Raw genomic sequence first — 20,695 nt, forward strand, 5'->3', positions numbered from 1 at the left:
ATTTCATAACTCTTTGGAGCAGAGGGTGTTATGGAAGCTGTTAAACTTCCAGGCCAAATCCTGTATAGAGAAAAGTGTCAAAGTCACGTCGTGTCACCTACCTTTTGGTCCCATGTGTCCCACTTTGCCAAGCTTCCCCTCCTCTCCTGGATCTCCTTTTTCACCATCATCTCCTTTTGAAATGAAAAATGAATGAGTGGAGCAGCTCAAATAGTAACATAAGCACAGATTCCCCAGGAGAAACTGAACATGGTTAGAATTCATCTCTCAGCTCAGTGCTTGCCTTACAGTTTCAAGGCGATTATGCCCAATAGGCACACGTGAACTAGACACTCAGAGAAAGAGAAGAGATTCCCATTAACTTTTTTCTTTCACTTTTCCCTTGTTGTTGGAGGAAGTAATCAAGAGGAGGTGACTGTTGGTTGACCAGCAAGCTAGACCCTAGCTCCTCACCCTCTCCCTTGTCCGTGGAATGTACGTTCCAGCCTGTTTGCATAGCTGAAGCCATTTCAAGGAAGCAGCCTTGAGACAATAACATGTTGAAACCACCTAGGCTGAAAATATGACTGAGCCCAGTTAAGGCATCTATGTAAATAAACCTTTAAGATTCTGGTGGGTGAGTGCAGAGATCTACTTGTCTTAAGGCTGCTGAAGACTAATCTTGAGGCTTTCTTTGTTTATGAAACATTCCACCTACCAATTTGGAGTGGCCTGCCTTTCTTTTTCACTCCTTGCCCTCCGTGTATGGGGACATGTTCAGATTTCACTGAGGAAACTCCCCAAATTGCAAACCAACACACATCCAACTTGGTATTTAAAGAAATATCCTTGTTGGTAAAACCCTAAGAAGTTTGCTTGGCCTGACAAATCTTTATTCTTGCTGGAGAATCTGGCAAATTCTGGAAGCACATGAATGTATATACATCCATATACATGCATATCAATGTATTATATGTATAAATATATATATTCAGTTTAGTTCAGTCACTTAGTCACGTCCAACGCTTTGCGACCCCATGAATTGCAGCACACCAGGCCTCCCTGTCCATCAGCAACTCCCAGAGTTCACTCAAACTCATGTCCATCGAGTCAGTGATGCCATCCAGCCATCTCATCCTCTGTCAGCCCCTTCTCCTCCTGCCCTCAATCCCTCCCAGCATCAGGGTCTTTTCTAATGAGTCAACTCTTTGTATGAGGTGGCCAAAGTATTGGAGTTTCAGCTTTAGCATCAGTCCTTCCAAAGAACAGCCAGGACTGATCTCCTTTAGGAGGGACTGGTTGGATCTCCTTGCAGTCCAAGGGACTCTCAAGAGTCTTCTCCAACACCACGGTTCAAAAGCATCAATTCTTCGGCACTCAACTTTATTCACAGTCCAACTCTCACATCCATACATGACCACCGGAAAAACCATAGCCTTGACTAGATGGACCTTTGTTGGCAAAGTAATATCTCTGCTTTTTAATATGCTGTCTAGGTTGGTCATAACTTTCCTTCCAAGGAGTAAGCGTCTTTTAATTTCATGGCTGCAATCACCATCTGCAGTGATTTTGGAGCCCCCAAAATAAAGTCCGCCACTATTTCCACTGTTTCCCCATCTATTTCTCATGAAGTGATGGGACCAGATGCCGTGATCTTCGTTTTCTGAATGTATATATATTAAGTATACATTAATTGTATAATATGTGTGTATGTGTCCATGCTCAGTTGTGTCCATCTGGAAAACCCATATATATTTATTGCTGTCTGACTTGAGAATCACAGATGCTTGAGAATCCCAAAATCATAGGCATGGATCTAGAAGGTAAGAACAGAAAACTTGCTGGGAGTGGGGAATAGCTGCAAAGCAGGTCAGTGTGAGCAGTGACTGTTCTAGTCATAGGTGGGTCTAGCTCTAGCAGTTCACCAGTCAACAAGGACTAAATGAGTGGTTTGATGGAAGGTGTCCTAAACTGTGACCCAGGAATCCTGACTTTCTGTCGTGTTAGTCACTGATAGGTCAAGCAAATTTGCAAAAGTCAATGATTGAGCTTATTGGCTTTGGTGTGAGATCAATCTGCAGTTTCTCAGCTCTAGTATTCAGTACCTGGAGAAAGTTGAATATGTGAGGCTCATTTTATGAGCCTCATTTTTGTCTTCTATAAATGGAACTAATAATATCTAGTAAAGAAGGCTCCTGAAAAATTTAAGTAAGATACTATGTGTAAAAGAAGGGCTTCCCTGGTAGTCAACAGTAAAGACTCTGTCTGCCAGTTCAGGAAATGCAGATTAGATCCCTGGGTTGGGAAGATCCCCTGAAGAAGGAAATGGCCACCCACTCCAGTACCCTTGCCTAGAAAATCCCATGGACAGAGGAAGCTGGCAGGCTACAGTCCATGGGGCCGAAAAAGAGTCAGACACAATTTAGCAACTAAACAACGAAAATGCAGAAAAGACTGAAACATTGCACACACCTGAAACTAACACAACATTGTTGATCAACTATACTCCAGTGTATAATAAAAAAATTTAAAAAGACCCAGAATGTAATGATGCGTAGCAGTGCTGGTGGCTTTTGTTCTTTCCTTTATACTTCAGTTTCCCCACCCTTCAAGTGGAGAAATCACCGTCCTCCCCAAGTGGAGATAATCACCGTCCTCCCCAACTCTCCCAGTGTATTAGGATCAACAAGGAAGGCATGTGAATGTGCTTTGAAAATAAAAAGCACAACCCACAATATTATTAAGACCAGCTACCTGCCTTATCACCGCAGCAATCTCAGGACAGGAAGGAGTCCTGGTTATCTCCAGTGGAAAGTGGTAGATAAGAGACTTCAAAAAACAAAAATGAAATTCCTGGGATTAGATTAGATTAGTGTGGGAGAGAGAATGTTGAGACATTCATTTATCCAGAAAAAGCACAATCAGCCATTCTCTAATTTTTTTTCCGAGAACAGAATGTTTAAATGAAAGCATAGCAAAGTATGAAACAGGTTAGATTTCTAGATCGTGGGACTGGTCAGGCACTGGAACCCTGAACACATGAAACTCTAGTATCTCCTTCAGGGGAAGGCTTTCAGAAAAAAATTCACAGATGATTAGTGTGATCAGGTCAGCGACGTGACGTGGATGAACTAGATGGCATTTCTCCAGCTAAAGTTATTAGTGAGTATTTACTGAGCAATTATAATGTGTGCCAGCCCTGTGCTAATTTGCTCATCACAGCAATTATAGGACATAGAAAGGATTACTGCTCTATTTTATGGATGGAAAAACTGAGACTCACTGAGACTAAGTTGTTACCCTATTGCCACAGAACTTGTGAGTGGCAGAACTAGGATTCAACAATACGTCTATCTCTGCCCCTCTCAGTTCAGTTCAGTTCAGTCGCTCAGTCCTGTCTGACTCTTTGCGACCCCATGAATTGCAGCACGCCAGGCCTCCCTGTCCATCACCAACTCCCGGAGTTCACTCAAACTCACGTCCTTCGAGTCAGTGATGCCATCCAGCCATCTCATCCTCTGTCGTCCCCTTCTCCTCCTGCTCCCAAATTCCTCTGGATCCCTACTAAAAACAATTGTCCCTTCCACTCTAGGATTGTGCAATTCTTAGCAGACTGTGGATTTTATAGAACTTGACGCTGCACCAGATTTTTCAAGGAGAAAAGGAGAGATGCAGAAAGTGAGTTTTTGTTCCTCTTAAAGTAAGAAAGAGTGGGGAAAAAAAACCCAGCTCAATGTCTCAGTGACTTAATTCGTAGGGAATGTATCCTTGAGGTAATTTACTATAAGTGAGATCTGGCTCTGCCACTCACGAGCTGAGGGACCTCTGGAAGCCCTTGACCTTGGACCTTGTTTCACTCATTTGCAGAATGCCACAATAATACCCTTTTCAGAGTTTTAGTTTAGGTAAAATTAGGTAAGTATTTCCTTCAGGAAGCTCTCTCTGACTCTCTCAGGCTGTACTAAATTCTCCTTAAAGTACCACCTTCTATGAGTCTGTTTATCCATGCTGTGTGTTTATCTGTTTATCCTTTATACTCATCTGTGACCTGTGGGATCCCTGGGGTCTTGAGTGATTTTTCTACCACCCCCAAAACTTAGCAAAGTGCTTGACTCTGGAGCTTAATAAATATACTGGGTATGTTTTATGAGCTGTGAAATATTTTACAAATACAGTGATAATGTTTATTGAATATTAAGCACCAAAGAGTTCCTAGTCATGGACCTGCATTCTGTCATTTGAGCTCCACAACAACCTCTGAGATGGATATCTCCCTTTTACAGAAGAGAAAATGAGGTCAAAAAGAGGTTTAATAACTTCCCAAAGTCACATCGATCATAAGTAATAAAGCCAGAATTCAAACCAGGGAAAATGCCTTCAAAACCAATGTTCTGAACAATGTGTATGATTGGGAACAAATTTCTGTTTTAACATTTCTGGGTCTGGGAATTGTTATTCCGAAACAATGAGGCTTCCTTGATGGCTCAGTGGTGAATAATCCATCTGTCAATGCAGGAGGGAGAAGGTAACGACAACCCACTCCAGTGTTCTTGCCTGGAGAATCCCAGGGACGGTGGAGCCTGGTGGGCTGCCGTCTATGGGGTCGCACAGAGTCGGACACGACTGAAGAGACTTAGCAGCACCAGCAGCAATGCAAGAGATGCAGGAGATGCTGGTTCAATTCCTGAGTTGGGAAAATCCCATGGAGAAGGAAATGGCAACCCACTCCAGTATTCTTGCCTGGAGAATCTCACGGACAGAGGAGCCTGTGGGCTATAGTCCCTGCACTCGCGCAAGAGTTGCACGTGACTTGGTGACTAAACAACAATTCTGCACAATGGGACCAAAGATGCACGTCTGGCTCACCAAAAGGCAAGATCAAATGCAGGCACGTGTGTGCTTTTCTGAATCATAAAACCACACTAATAGGAATTATTAGTGCCATGATTATTCCTCTTCTCTGCCTTCTTGTAAGCTTTCCCATTCATTTTCAAGTGAGTCCTTAACCGGAGGCAGCCAGGTGACTGACTTAGTCATCTGCTGCTCTCTGGTGGTTGCTGATAGAGACCTGGGAGGGTGAAAATAGGATTATCATCCTTTTGACCTGTGTGCCTGAATCCCGGCCTGGTGGTGAGAGGGCTGCTGCTGCAATGGAGTAAACAACTTGTCCCCTTGCCTGGAGCTTGGGCCCCAGCTTCATTTGATCTTTGGGACTTGTTTTAATGAGAACAGAAGAGAAGCATAAAAGCCAGCTTTGGAAAGGATCCCCACATGGCTCACAGTTGTCTGCTTTTATCCTCTTGGCACTATTTCATTGGATTAGTAGGGCAATTTAGACTTACTTTCCTTCTTTTAAAAATAGCCACTTTACATTTAAAAATTAAATGAAAAGCTATCAACTGTAATGAACTCATTTCAATTTTACAAAAATGATTTGTTTCAGCCCCCGGCCCCAGGCCACCAGCTTGCTGCAGTAATCTCTCCAGCAGAATTCCAGCAGAGCACACAGCTAAGCAATTTTTCTTTAGGTACAATTTTTTTTTCCCCCAACAAGCAAAAAGTCTTTTAAAATTAAATTCTAGTTTGAAATGAAATAGCTGAGCCTAGGTCATTACCCCCTGCTCAAAGGAAGTAATTATTAAAAATTAGAGAATTGGTTTTGGAAATGTTAAAGAAAATTCACAGGAAGTTTTGTACTTTTTCCACTACTGCCAGAATAATGTTATATATGATGGGAGTAGGGATGAGGGACATTCACAGTCCTTCTTCTGGTTTCAGGATGATTCAAGGGCATTACATTTATTCCTAATATTATGACATCAGCTCCACCTCAGATCATCAGGCATTAGATCTCAGAGATTGGGGACCCCTGGTCTAAATGTTCTTATACTCGAACTGATACCAATTGGTTAATTAGATCCAATAAGAGATAATCTTTATATATATATATATATAGGACAAGATTAAAGATAATATTAAAGATTATTATTAAAGAAAATTAAAGATTATCTTTAATTTAAAACCAGGCATGACTTGCTGATTCCCCCAGAGATAGCACTGGGGGATAGTGGAGTGAGATTACAGACCTATCATGACATTTTTTTATCACAGCACGCTTTCTTCATTTGAGATTCTAAGGGGCAATTTTCTTCATTTTTTTTTAATGAAAGCATAAAAAAAATGAGCAGGTATGATTTCTAAAGAAACATTATTTTTCCCATCTTCACGACCAGGAGGCATGCTATCTGTGGATAAGGGGGATCCTGACCTTGGTCAACCTTGCTTAAGAACAATAAACAATATGTTTCTCCATGATTAGTAAAGAGACGGTGGTAGCACACAGGTTCTCTAAGATATTTTCTGAGATGCTTCCCTAACATTACGTCACCTCCTTATGATGAATGCGCATGAAATAAGATCATTCTTGTAAACAGCCAACACTTTTCCTAACACATTTAAAATGTCCACAGGAACCTCCCTGCTGGTCCAGCGGTTAAGAATCTGCCTTGCAATGCAAGGCATATGGGTTCGATCCTTGGTGGGCAACTAAGATCCCACATGCCACAGAGAAACAGCCTGTACACCACAAATAGAAAATTCATGCGCCACATCGAATATCCTGCTCGCCACAACAAAGACCTGAATGCAGACAAATAAAAACATAAATACTAAAACATTCATAAAATATTGCTTGTACCTGTCCAGAGGAGGAATATGGTTACAAAAGAACCATGTTCAGGAAACTGCATGCCTTCGAGGAGAAAAGCTGTCCCAGGGAGAATCTTACATGAAAGGTAACAGCTTTTGATCAAGGTGAAATTTTCAAGGGGCTCAGTCTTAAGAACCATAAGTCTGTTCAAGTTGAATGTAGTGATGCGACCATCATTCAGGTTTACTCCAGAAGCTTGATGCAATGGATAGAACAGGAGTTTCATAGTCTGTTATGGGCTGAATTGTATCCTTTTTCCAAAATTAAGTCTGAGCACTGAAGAACTGATGCTTTCAAATTGTGGTCTTGGAGAAGACTCTTGAGTCCCTTGGACTGCAAGGAGAGCAAAACAGTCAGTCCTAAAGGAAATCACCCCTGAATAATCATTGGAAGGACTGATGCTGAAGCTGAAGCTCTAATACTTTGGCTACCTGATGCGAAGAGCCAATTCATTGGAAAAGACCCTTATGGTGGGAAAAACTGAAGGCAAAACAAGGGAGCAGCAGAAGATGAGACAGATAGCATCAGCAACTCAACGGACATCATCAGTTCAGTTCAGTTCAATTCAGTTGCTCAGTTGTGTCCAACTCTTTGCAACCCCATGAATCGTAGCACACCAGGCCTCCCTGTCCATCACCAACTCCCAGAGTTCACTCAAACTCATGTCCATTGAGTCAGTGATGCCATCCAGCCATCTCATCCTCTGTCAGCCCCTTCTCCTCCTGCCCCCAATCCCTCCCAGCATCAGAGTCTTTTCCAATGAGTTGACCCTTCGCATCAGGTGGCCAAAGTATTGGAGTTTCAGCTTTAGCATCAGTCCTTCCAAAGAACACCCAGGACTGATCTACTTTAGAATGAACTGGTTGGATCTCCTTCCAGTCCAATGGACTCTCAAGGGTCTTCTCCGACACCACAGTTCAAAAGCATCAATTCTTCGGTGCTCAGCTTTCTTCACAGTCCAACTCTCACATCCATACATGATCACTGGATAAACCACAGCCTTGACTAGACAGACCTTTGTTGGCAAAGTAATGTCTCTGCTTTTCAATATGCTATCTAGGTTGGTGATAACTTTCCTTCCAAGGAGTAAGCATCTTTTAATTTCATGAATGCAGTCACCATCTACAGTGATTTTGGAGCCCCCCAAAATAAAGTCTGCCACTGTTTCTACTGTTTCCCCATCTATTTCCCATGAAGTGATGACATGAATTTGAGCAAACTTTGGGAGATAGTAGAGAACAGAAGAGCCTGGTGTGGTGCAGTCCATGCAGTCACAAAGAGTTGGACATGACTTAGAGACTGAACAGCAACCATAACCCCAGAATCCATGTGTTCAGGCCCTGCACTAGCACTTTAGAATGGGACTAGATTTGGAGATAAGGCCTTTAAAAAGGTGGTTCACTTAAATCGTGGCTTTTAGGGCAGTCAATCCAATCTGACTGGTGTCCTTATGAGAAGAGAAACTTGAACACACAAAGGAATATGAGGGTTACTTGTGCTCGTCCCTGACAAGGCTATGTAAGGACACAGTGAGGAGACAGCCATCTGTAAGCCAACAAAAGGGGTCTTGGCTAAAAGAGACTAAACCTGCCAACTCTTTGTCCTTGGACTTCCAGTCTCCAGAATGGTAAGACAATAAGTTTCTGTTGCTCAAGCAACCCAGTTCGTGGTATTTTGTTATTGCAGTCCTAGCAAACTATTAATAAATCACAGTTATGCAGGATTTAGTTCCCTGACCAGGGATGGAACCCCGGTCCCCTGCACTGAGGGCACAGAGTCTTAGCCACTGGACCACCAGGGAAGTCCTCGTTCCTCCTTCCTATCTCCCATCTTGATGCTTTTTTTTTTCTCACATCCATCCTTTCTTTTTCCTTCTGTTTCTACTGGCATTATTTTACCTCTTCCTATCCTCACACACTGACCCTTGCAACTGAGCCCTAAATGGTCTCCACAGTCTTTTATTCACTGGTGATTCCAAGTGCCTAGCACTGTGTCTGTTCAATACATAGTTGTTGAAATACTGGTTTCTTTGACACTGAACTTCAGTCTTTAAAACCACCATGCAAACTTAATCTTTGTAAAATCACATTTTCATTATAAAACTGCCCTATTCAAAACATTTCAGCAGTTCCTCTGTGTTTCTAGGTCAGGTCCAAATTAATTAGTCTAGTGTTTGGACTTTAACACACTGGCAAGAGTGGAACTTTCTGGCATTATTTTTTGACACTGACCTGTATAACCTTTTATTCCTGCCCAATGTGTCTGTTCACAGTTCATGAAAATGTCTTTCAATGTGTGTCTCCATTGAAAGGCACATGTCTTTCTCTCTATTTGAAATTCATCTCCTAGGGAAAAGTTATAAAATAAAAGACTTATATGACTATATGAGAAATTTAAAGTTTTTATAGGATAAAAGATGCCACATACATATATAAATTTTACCAACAAAAATGATAGATAAGAAAAATAATCAAACACTAAGACATAAAAAATGATTAATATTTTATCATACAAAAAGTTTTTGCAAATCAATTTCCAAAAAAAGACAATAAATGAAATTAAAAGATTAAAAGATAATCTAAAAATATTAACAGCAAATAATGAATGAAAATGTCCAGATTCACTATTAGTCAGAAAAACATATATCTGTGTAAATGTCTGTATCATATTTTGCCATCAGATTTAGTAATAATTTCAAAAGATTAATTGTATCTGAAGATGCCAGAAAGAGAAAACACTGTCATTGTTTTTGGCAACATAAATTGTTACACTTTTGGAAAATACTCTATCAATGATGATTAAAATAAAAAATCAACACAGTCTACCTTGAAAGAAAAATGAAAGTGTTAGTTGCTCAGTCACGTCTGACTCTTTGCAATCCCATGGATTATAGCCCACCAGGCTCCTCTGTCCATGGAATTCTCCAGGCAAGAACACTGGAGTGGGTTGCCATTTCCTTCTCCAGGGGATCTTCCTGACCCAGGGATCAAACCCGAGTCTCCTGCACTGTAGGCAGATTGTTCACCATTTGAACCACCAGGGATAGGAAACCTATTTTATGGAAATAACTATAAGAACAAATGTATATATGTATATATGCCTGTAGTGGTAAAAACAAAAAGCCACTAACAATCTGAAAGTTTATCATCATGAAAATATGAGGAATGTTATGCAACTACTAAAAACAATGAAAGATCCCTGAATTAAGGAGTGAACTCCATGTTCTATTATCTAAAGAATGCCTCTTGGAAAGTCAGATGCATACGATCCGATTCAGAAGAAAGAACAAATAAACAGAACAAATACAGAGAAAAGTGTTAATATCAAGCTATTAATGATGGTTACATGGGAGACTTGGATCTGAAAAGGAAGCCATAGTAAAAAGAGAGATCATTAGCTTTTTCTTTATACATCTTTATTTTATACACATTTATACATGTTATATGTTACAACAAGCTTGAATTACTCTTGCAATTAAAAAAATAAATCGAAAATAATACAAAGGAATCTTGGCCTTTTCTCCTTTTATAAATCCTACCCATAAGTCTTGTCTCAAATTAAATTCTAAATTCTCTGAATTTACTGATGGAATTATTTCCTTGGAAACTCACCATCTGGTTCCTTGTTACTACTTTCTAATTGCTGCCCTGAAGTATTATTTTTAAATGCATTGTTATTTAAATTAAGAGTGTAAGTTTTTTGTGATAGAGGCAGACATTACACTTAGTTTTCAAGAGCTGTTTGGAACTTCACAATGCGCTCACTCATTCATTGCTTGAACACATATTTATTGACTTTCTACCAGTTCCCAAGTTCTGGGCTGGATCCTAAGGATACAACACTGCCTCAGACAAAACATGATCTAAGACTAAAAGTTTAGTAGGAAGAAGGCACCAAGCAAGGTCCTGAAAGTGTCATGAGAGTTATAAAAGGGAAGTTAATGTGTATTTTGTTGGCAACTAACAATGATGTAGGGGTGAGGAGACTAGGGCCTTCCCTGATGGCTTAGCAGTAAAGAAGAATCTGTCTGAAACGCAGGAGACACAGGAGATGTACAAGACATGGGTTCGATCTCTGGGTTGGGAAGATCCCCTGGAGAAGGAAATAGCAAATGACTCCACTGTTCTTGCCTGGGAAATCCTATGGACAGAGGAGCCTGGTGGGCTACAGTCGACGGGGTTGATAAAGGATTAGGCACGACCTGGTGACTGATCAACAACAACAAAAGAGACTTGGCTTTTATTCATCTATACTGCTCTTTCCTCTGATGACAAGATAATCTATCAAATAAGAAATAAAATGGAAGTGCTTTTTCTCTATTAATACATTAAACAATTGCAAGGTAATACCAGAATAGGTAACCATTCCCTTTGTCAGGGGATCATCCCAACCCAGGGATTGAACCCAGATCTCCTGCATTGCAGGTAGATTCTTTATCATCTGAGCCACCTGGGAAGTCCTTAAGGAGATACTGGTAATGTACTAGGGGCTTCCCTGATGACTCAGTGATAAAGAATCCTCCTGCAGAGCAGGAAATGCCAGTTCGATCCCTCCATCAGGAAGATCCCCTGGAGGAGAGTAGGGTAACCCATTCTAGTATCCTTGCCTGGAGAGTCCCATGAACAGAGTGGCCTGGTGGGCTACAGTCCATAGGGTGGCAAAGAGTCAGACATGACTGAAGGAACTGAGCACGAATGCATATTGTATGAACTTATCTACTAATGATATCAACGTTAATAATGATAGTGGCTAATGTTTATTGGGTGCTTACTATGGGCCAAGCTGGAATGTTAATATGCGTGGCCGCGACGTCAACCAGTCTCTTTACTGTGTTTCATCAACTCCAGGGACCCATAAACTTCCTTTCTCCTTCACCTCACCCGTGCATAACCTAGCAAAGTAAAAGGAGAACCTCAAGAATCCTACAATCTTTCTTATTTGAAATACAAAGCACCTACTCTTTGTTCAGGCTTACTTACCTTAAAAAGATTTCCTCCTTGGAACCTTCAAGTCTTTTGCAGTCACTGCATGTCTGAGTAACAAGGAGGAAAACAACAGCAACTAACATTATCCTTAACGTCAAATACAATATTAAGCTTTGTGGGACAGATTTTCTTCTGCCTGAACATACATTCAATACTTAAACGTACTCATAGCCAAGTCAGTAGAAACAAATGCAAGGAGGGTGTATCCAACCTGTCTAGACTGCGTGGTGACCCACAATGCAATGCAGTGGTGAAGAACAGGGCATGGGGGATTGGCACTCACAGGCTGTGAGAACTTAGCAACCCGCATCAACTCTTTCAGCCTCGGTTTCCTCATCAGTAAATCAGAAGAGTGAAATATCTTCCTCAGAGTGTTGTGGAGATGAGTAAAGTGATGATACCTGCAAGGGCCACATGATACTGGAATGCAGTGAGTACTTGAGAAATATTATTGGGTTGACAAAAAACATCATTGGGTTTTTCCATAAGATGTTATACAAACACTCAAATAAAAGTTTTGTTTGGTCAACCCAGTGCATTATGATAGGCGCCTAGAGTTTCTAGCCACTAGAAAAATTAGAGTGATACAAATTTTGTAATTACCTATAAGGAAAAAGAATCTGAAAATATGCATATATTTATATATCATTTATATATATATATGTACATATATATATATATAACTGAATTACTTTGAAACTAACCTGAAATTAGCACAACACTGTAAATCAACTATACTTCAAATTAAAAAAACTAAAATAGAATAAGAACCCCCCTCAAAAAAAATGTGAAAAAAAGAAAAAGAAATTAGAGCAATACAAAGAGAAGCCAAAGGGAAGCAATGTCCTTCTCAGCTCACACCTTGGTTGTGCTGGGTTCCCATGCCCTGAGTGATATGTATTTTTGCTTCCAGAGATCTGTGCTTCTGGTATTGAAATGTTTACAAACCCTATAGATGCAACATAACAATATTTTGTCTAAAGTTCCTTCCAGCACATAATGGGGGCGGAAGCAAATTTAAAGAAAAAGAGTTTCTGTGAGTTACTCTGTTAGTAATAACTAATTACACAGTAATACTCTGTGTAAGTAATAACTCTGTTATTATATAAATGAACAGCCCAATCCATGGATATCCAAATTGTCTATGAGAAAGGCAGTCCTCCCTGCTGACTCTCACTGAAAAAAAACAAAAGTTACTGAGCAGGACCCACTGGGCCTTCCTAGGACAGGCCTTCCTCTACCTATATCCTTTGCTTTAGCTCCTCTCTGAAGTACCTAGATAATGGTATCTGATGCACATTTCCTGAGTTTTTTTGCAGATGTGAAAACCCCCACCAAATGAAGATGTTCACTACTTGATGACCATGAGCACATCGTTCCCAGGCCTCCTAGGGCCTAAAGACTATAAAATTAATCCTTGTTACACCACCATGTTACCTCACCATCAGCCAATCAGAGACTGGTACACAAGCAGGTCAAGTACCCTGTGGACCCCACCACCAACACACCTCACCCAGCTTTCAAAAATGCTTTGCTGAAACCCTTCTGGGAGCACAAGGCTTTTGGGATCATGAGGAACCTCATCTCCTTGCATGGCCCTTCAGGAAATATTTCTCTGCTTCCAAACTCCGACGTTTCAGTTTGTTTGGCTGCACTGTAGGTCGGGTGCACGAACTTGGTTAACAAAAAATAATAACTAAGAGTAAAGACAGTAGGTCGTGTGATTAGCTTCTATAGAGAGGAAATGCCTAAAAATTATTTAGGATCTCTGTTTTCAACTGCCTATTGCACGTTTACATCTGGATGTTCACAGGCAACTCAAAGAGAGTTTGGAACTCAGTATAATCTGCCAATTTTCTTTTGAAATATACACCCCCTTCACCCTCTCCCAACAGCTCTAATGTATGCTTTCTTTTTAATTTATGTTCCACCAGGACCTTCTCACATCCTTCAATCTATTGTTACCCCTTCCAAGAGATTTATCTGCCTGAAAAACAAGATGTAATTTACGTCATTTTCCTACTCAAAAACTTCCATTGGCGCCTTAGGTTTAAACTATCATTTCATTGGTCAGACCTGATAAATATCACTACTTCTACAGAACAGCTGTGAAAACTTAAAAGAAAAAGAGGAGAGAGAGAGAAGAGAAAAAAGAAAACCCGAAGTACAATGAAAATTAGATTAACAAAGCATAATGAAGCATATGAATATTTACATAGACGTCATTGGAGCTAGGATAGGGAAAATAATTCTGTCTTCTACTTTATTAAAATATCAATCTTATTTACCTAAATGGGGGTAGAATAACACTTAACTCCCCCTCCACTGGATACCACTTCTCTCAGACTAGGTCTCTGATGACCAGAAAATTGAGTCAATCATTTTGTTACATTGTAATATTTTTTTGACAGGGCAGAGTACTGCATCCTAATCTCCCACCCCTACTCATATTTCTAATTTCAAAAAGTAAGACAGAAAGGGGTGAAGAAGGATGGGTAATAGAATTAAGCATTTTCATAGATTCTGTTCCCAGTTAAAAAAAAAAAAAAACTTTTCAGGAAGATGCAGAAACACCTTGGCTGCCATGAATGCTGGACATTTTAGTTTTGCACATGCTCATCTGTTGAGACTTAAAATATTAGTCAGTCAGAAAGAGGGAGCAGAAAAATGTGCCATTTTTGTATGGTTGAGCAACACCAGAATAACACCAACATGGTAGTATTGCTCCCCGTGATCATCAGAAGAGGATGATATAGATCTAGATATTGTCGACTAAAAAAATATGTACAACCTAAAAACTGAGTTATGCTTTATTCAGCGGAAATTTTTAGTACTTCAAGTCCAAGAGGAAGGTATATCTCAAGTAAGTTTGAGAGAACTGCTTCGAGAAGTAAGCAGGGAGCTAGGATATATAAGAGCTTTGCAACAAAGGGCAGTTAGTTGGAACAAAAGATTACTGTTAGTTAAAAAAAAACACTAGATATCCCATGGAATTCAATGTTTTTTTTTGTTTTTGTTTTTTTTTTTTTAATGTATGGGTGGATGCAAGAGTCTGGGCTCACTGAAATAGTTTCTTTGATGTGTACCTCAGTTATCTGGGCCAGTATCCTGTGTTTTCACCTCCTGGGTTTTCTCAGGGCTCATGTAGGGAGTGGCTACAGTCTGATCGCTACTGTTTGCTATGCTAAATCACTTCAGTTGTGTCTCACTCTTTGTGACCCTATGGACCAGAGCCTGCCAGTCTCCTCTGTGTATGGGATTCTCCAGGCGTGATTACTGGAGTGGGTTGCCATGCCCTCCTCCAGGGGATCTTCCGGATCCAAAGTTCGATTCCATGTCTCTTACGTCTCCTGCATGGGCAGGCAGGTTCTTTACCACTAGTGGCTCCTGGGAAGCCCCCTGGTGGCTGCTAGATGAAAGGCATTCTTCATTTCCTTTCTGAGTCTCCTCAGGGCTCACTGGTTGACCCTTGGAAGTGGCTGCTATCACTGATGACTATGACATCTTTTGTTTACTGATATGGCAGGCAATATTTTATTTCTCAATATACATACATATATATGTTTATATATATATACACACGTACATATATATATGTACATATGTACGTGTATATATATGTATATGTACGTATATATGTGTGTGTACGTATATATATGTGTACGTATACATACACATATATATACGTTAAGTGTGTGTGTGTGCTCAGTCATGTCTGGCATTTTTTTGCAGCCCTAAGGACTACAGACTACCTGTTCCTCTGTCCACAGGATTTTCCAGGCAAGAATACTGGAGTGGGTTGCCATTTCCTACTCTGGGCGATCTTCCCAATCCAGGGACTGAACCTGAGTCTCTTGCATTTCCTGCATTGGCAGGTATATTCTTTACCACTGTGCTGCCTGGGAATATATATTAATAAGAGTGGCCCATTTTAACGAAAGTATAATGTCCCCGTAGGAGTACTCTCATCTAGGAAAGCAGGTCATATCCCTCGCCTTTGCACACTCTGTGTGAGCTTTCTTTCAATGTGTTTGGTCTCTGTCTATGGTGCAGCACTGGCTTTGCCCTGAGATCATTGCTCACATTGTCCAGCCTTGCTCCTTAAGTGCTAGGGCAGCACTGATAAAAATAGATCGAGAGACCCTCCTTTTTGGTATATCAAAGCCTCCCAGTCTCCGGGGACTTTCATTTTGGTCTGTTGCACATTGTCACACTTGCTGCCTCACTCCATCTCCCAACTTCCTATTGGACATATGGGCCTCTTCCTTTTGGTTGTCTGGTCATATGGTCACTCAGCATGTGGTCTGATGAAAGAGAGATGACTTTGTCATAGCTCTGAATAACAAAATCTTTTTCTAGATATCTGTTCATCTCAGGCCAGGCAGAATGAGAAAAGGGATATTTCCCCCCATATCAGTAAAGAAAGGATGTTACAGCCAACAGCGATTGCAAGTCGCCACTGATGGTGAGCCCTGAGGGAACTCAGGAAGGAAAGAATACCTGCCATTTAGCAGCCACCAGACTTCAGCCAATACTCAAACCAGATTGATTACATTCTTTGCAGCCAAAGATGGAAAAGCTCTAAATAGTCAGCAAAAACAAGACTGAGAGCAGACTGTGGTTCAGATCATGAACTCCTTATTGGCAAATTCAGACTTATATTGAAGAAAGCAGGGAAAACCAATAGACCATTCAGGTATGACCTAAATCAAACCCCTTATGACTATACAGTAGAAGTGAGAAATAGATTCAAGGGATTAGATCTGATAGAGTGCCCGAAGAACTATGTACACTGTACAGGAGGCAGTGATCAAGACCATCCCCAAGGAAAAGAAATGCAAAAAGGCAAATTCTTGTCTGAGGAGGCCTTACAAATAGCTGTGAAAAAAAGAGAAGCTAAAGGCGAAAGAAAAAAAGGAAAGATATACCCATTTGAATGCAGAGTTCCAAAGAATAGCCAGGAGAGATAAGAAAGCCTTCCTCAGTGATCAATGCAAAGAAATAGAGGAAAACAATAGAATGGGAAAGACTAGAGATCTCTTCAAGAAAATTAGAGATACCAAGGGAACACTTCATGCAAAGGTGGGCACAATAAAGGACCAAAATGGTATGGACCTAACAAAAGCAGAAGATATTAAGAAGAGGTAGCAAAAATACACAGAACTATACCAAAAAAGATCTTCATGACCCAGATAACCATGACAGTGTGATCACTCACCTAGAGCCAGACATCCTGGAATGTGAAGTTAAGTGGGCTCTAGGAAGCATCACTATGAACAAAGCTAGTGGAAGGGATGGAATTCCAGTTGAGCTATTTCAAATCCTAAAAGATGATGCTGTGAAAGTGCTGCACTCAATATGCCAACAAATCTGGAGAACTCAGCAGTGTCCAGAGGACTGGAAAAGGTCAGTTTTCATTCTAATCCCAAAGAAGGGCAATGCCAAAGAATGTTCAAATTATTGCACAATTGCCCTCATCTCACTCGCTAGCAAAGCAATGCTCAAAATTCTCTAAGCCAGGCTTCAACAGTACATGAACTGTGAACTTCCAGATGGTCAAGATGGATTTAGAAAAGGCAGAAGAACCAGAGATAAAATTGGCAACATCCACTGGATCAGTAAAAAAGCAAGAGAGTTCCAGAAAAACATCTTTTTCTGCTTTATTGACTTTGCCAAAGCCTTTGACTGTGTGGATCACAATAAATTGTGGAAAATTCTGAAAGAGATTGGAATACCAGACCACCTAACCTTCCTCTTGAGAAATCTGTAAACAGATCAGGAAGCAACAGTTAGAACTGGACATGGAACAACAGACTGGTTCCAAATCAGGAAAGGAGTACATCAAGGCTGTATATTGTCACCCTGCTTATTTCACTTATATGCAGAGTACATCGTGAGAAACGCTGGGCTGGAGGAAGCACAAGCTGGAATCAAGAATCCCAGGAGAAATATCAATAACCTCAGATATGCAGATGACACTACCCTTATGGCAGAAAGCAAAGAAGAACTAAAGAGCCTCTTGATGTAAATGAAAGAGGAGAATGAAAAAGTTGGTTTAAAACTCAACATTCAGAAAACTAAGATCCTGGCATCTGGCCCCATCACTTCATGGCAAATAGGTGGGGAAACAATGGAAGTGGTGAGAGACTTTATTTTGATGGGGAGGCTCCAAAATCACTGCAGATAGTGACTGCATTCATGAAATTAAAAGACACTTGCTCCTCGGAAGAAAAATTATGACCAACCTAGACAGCATATTAAAAAGCAGAGAAATTACTTTGCCAACAACGGTCCATCTAGTCAAGCCTATGGTTTTTCCAGTGGTCATGTATGGATGTGAGAGTTGGACTATAAAGAAAGCTAAGTGCTGAAGACTTGATGCTTTTGAACTGTGGTGTAGGAGAAGACTCATGAGACTGCAAGAAGATCCAACCAGTCCATCCTAAAGGAAATCAGCCCTGAATATTCACTGGAAGCACTGATGCTGAAGCTGAAACTCCAATACTTTGGCCACCTGATGCAAAGAACTGACTCATTTGAAGAGACCCTGAAGCTGGGAAAGATTGAAGGCTGGAGGAGAAGGGGACAACAGAGAATGAGATGGTTGGCTGCCATCACCGATGTGATGGACCTGAGTTTGAGTAGGCTTTGGGTGTTGGTGTTGGACAGGGAAGACTGGCCTGCTGCAGTTCATGGGGTCCCAAAGAGTCAGACACGACTGAGCGACTGAATTGAACTCAACTGTGACTACAGCCACTCCTTAAGAAAACTCACCTCAGGATGAGTTTTCACTCCAGATATGAAAACAAAGAACACTGGCCCCAGGTAGCTGAGATGTATATCAAAGGAACAGTTTCTGAAGAGATAAATTCCTTAACTTGAGACATCTGGTTTTCCTTTAATTAACAATAGTCTTTTGATGTTCAGACTACCTGCCCTTTCTTGCAAAACTTCTATATACCCTGACTGCCCCCATCACCTCCTCAGAGCAGTTCTTTAAAGGTTACTTGAGATGCTCCCTCCCTGGCTTGAGGTCCTAAAAATTCCCACCGAATAAAACATAGCTCTCAACTTTTACATTGTGAATACTTTTTAAGTCAACAAGAACACACCATGTAAATTATTTTTTTTTATTGCAACTGATATTGTAATGTCTTATATGTACACCCATCCTTGGTGATATGTCAAATAAATGACCTTCAAAAGGATCAGAAGCTTTAGTTTCCTTCTCTTTAAATAGAGATAATGATTCCTATAGCATGTCAGTGGAGCCAAAGCAAAATAATGGATAAAACTTTGTGAATTCTAAAAACTCATATTCATATAATTCATTTCACAGATACAAGTATTTTCAAGAGACTTGAAATAATGTTTTTAGATCAAGAATAGCCATGATAAAAAATTTGAACAATTAAATTATTCAGACGCTACTTCACTTGAGTCTCTGAGTGTCAGATTTTAACCACATATATTTATAACTCTTTCATAAAAGAGTAGAGAAAACTGTAAAGTATAATTTAAAGAATTCTAGAAAATTTTAGAATATTACAGATCAAATACCAGTACAAAAATCAGACAGACTGGTTATCAGTTGGAATATCCTGTAAAGATGTGAAGGTATCAAATAAAACCATTTCTAACAGAATTAGAAAGTGCCCAGAAGTAGAATTTCATAAGTACAAGTAAAAAGTTAGATATATATGGATAATGACCTAAGACCAACGGAAGTGCCTTCCCAGGGTGGAGACTGTGGCTATAGGAAAATAGTTCTTAAAGGCAAAAAAAAAAGAAGAAAAATCCAGGAATATCAATAGTGCTAAGTGCTTTATGTGGCTTAACTCGTTTCTCCTCATCACAGTCCTATGAAGCAGTCATGCCATTATCAACCCATCTTACAGATAAAAGACTGATGCTTGGCTTTTTATGTCTTTATTCATTTAATCCTACTACATTCCTAGGGAGTATTTACACTATTATTCCTATTTAATTGATAAGAAGCCCCAGGTTCAGTTGGAGAGTTAGGAAAAAGAAGCCACATTAACAAAGAGAAATGGTGGACTCAAGTTTGTGAACTTCTGATAAATAAAAGTTTACTTTGCAGTGAGACTAAAATAGGCAGGAAATGGCAGTAAGCAGCAGAAGTGGGTCCTTTTCCCCGGTAGATTTCTGTCTGTAGAACCAAAGTTACCACCTATGAGCCTTTGTTTAGGGATGTGGGGAGAGGCTTATGGTGACTAGTAACAGCAGTGGTTCGGTTCGGTTCAGTTCAATCACTCAGTTGTGTCTGACTCTTTGTGACCCCATGAACTGCAGCATGCCAGGCCTTCCTGTCCATCACCAGCTCCTGGAGTTTACTCAAACTCATGTCCATTGAGTCGGTGATGCCATCCAACCATCTCATCCTCTGTTGTCCCCTTCTCCTTCAGCCTTCAATCTTTCCCAGCATCAGGGTCTCTTTAAGTGAGTCAGTTCTTTGCATCAGGTGGCCAAAGTACTGGAGTTTCACCTTCAGCCTCAGTCCCACCAATGAACACCCAGGACTGATCTCCTTCAGAATGGACTGGTTGGATCTCCTTGCAGTCCAAGGGACTCTCAAGGGTCTTCTCCAGCACCACAGTTCAAAACCATCAATTCTTCAGCACTCAGCTTTCTTTCTAGTCCAACTCTCACATCCATACATGACTACTGGAAAAACCATAGTTTTGACTATATGGACCTTTGTTGGCAAAGTAATGTCTCTGCTTTTTAATATGCTGTCTAGGTTGGTCATAACTTTCCTTCCAAGGAGTAAGCATCTTTTGATTTCATGGCTGCAGTCACCATCTGCAGTAATTTTGGAGCCCCCCAAAATAAAGTCTGCCACTGTTTCCACTGTTTCCCCATCTATTTCCCATGAAGTGATGGGACCAGATGCCATGATCTTAGTTTTCTGAATGTCGAGCTGTGGAAGTTCATGAAAAAAAAAAAAAGAAAATGATAGCTAAGCTCTATGCTAAACACGTCTTAATTTTCAGATTAAGAA

At 40.5% G+C, this 20,695-nt stretch overlaps 1 protein-coding gene across 4 annotated transcripts in view; it reads right to left on the bottom strand.

Moving 5' to 3' along the window:
- COLEC10 (collectin subfamily member 10) overlaps positions 1 to 20,695 on the bottom strand; it is a 51,471-nt gene that overhangs the window by 23,046 nt on the left and 7,730 nt on the right. For 3 of the 4 annotated variants that reach the window (XR_009594977.1, XR_009594976.1, XM_027973084.3), the window contains exon 2: positions 102 to 173. Coding sequence is in view for 2 of the 4 variants with exons in the window: in XM_027973084.3 (XP_027828885.2) it covers positions 102 to 173 (72 nt within the window). In the remaining 2 variants the exon portion in view is untranslated. Of the gene's footprint in view, positions 1 to 101; positions 174 to 6,676; positions 7,402 to 20,695 lie in introns of those variants that run through there. The other variant, XM_015097602.4, reaches the window with a different exon arrangement.

Source organism: Ovis aries, chromosome 9 (assembly GCF_016772045.2).
Source record: "Ovis aries strain OAR_USU_Benz2616 breed Rambouillet chromosome 9, ARS-UI_Ramb_v3.0, whole genome shotgun sequence".
NCBI classification, from domain to species: domain Eukaryota; kingdom Metazoa; phylum Chordata; class Mammalia; order Artiodactyla; family Bovidae; genus Ovis; species Ovis aries.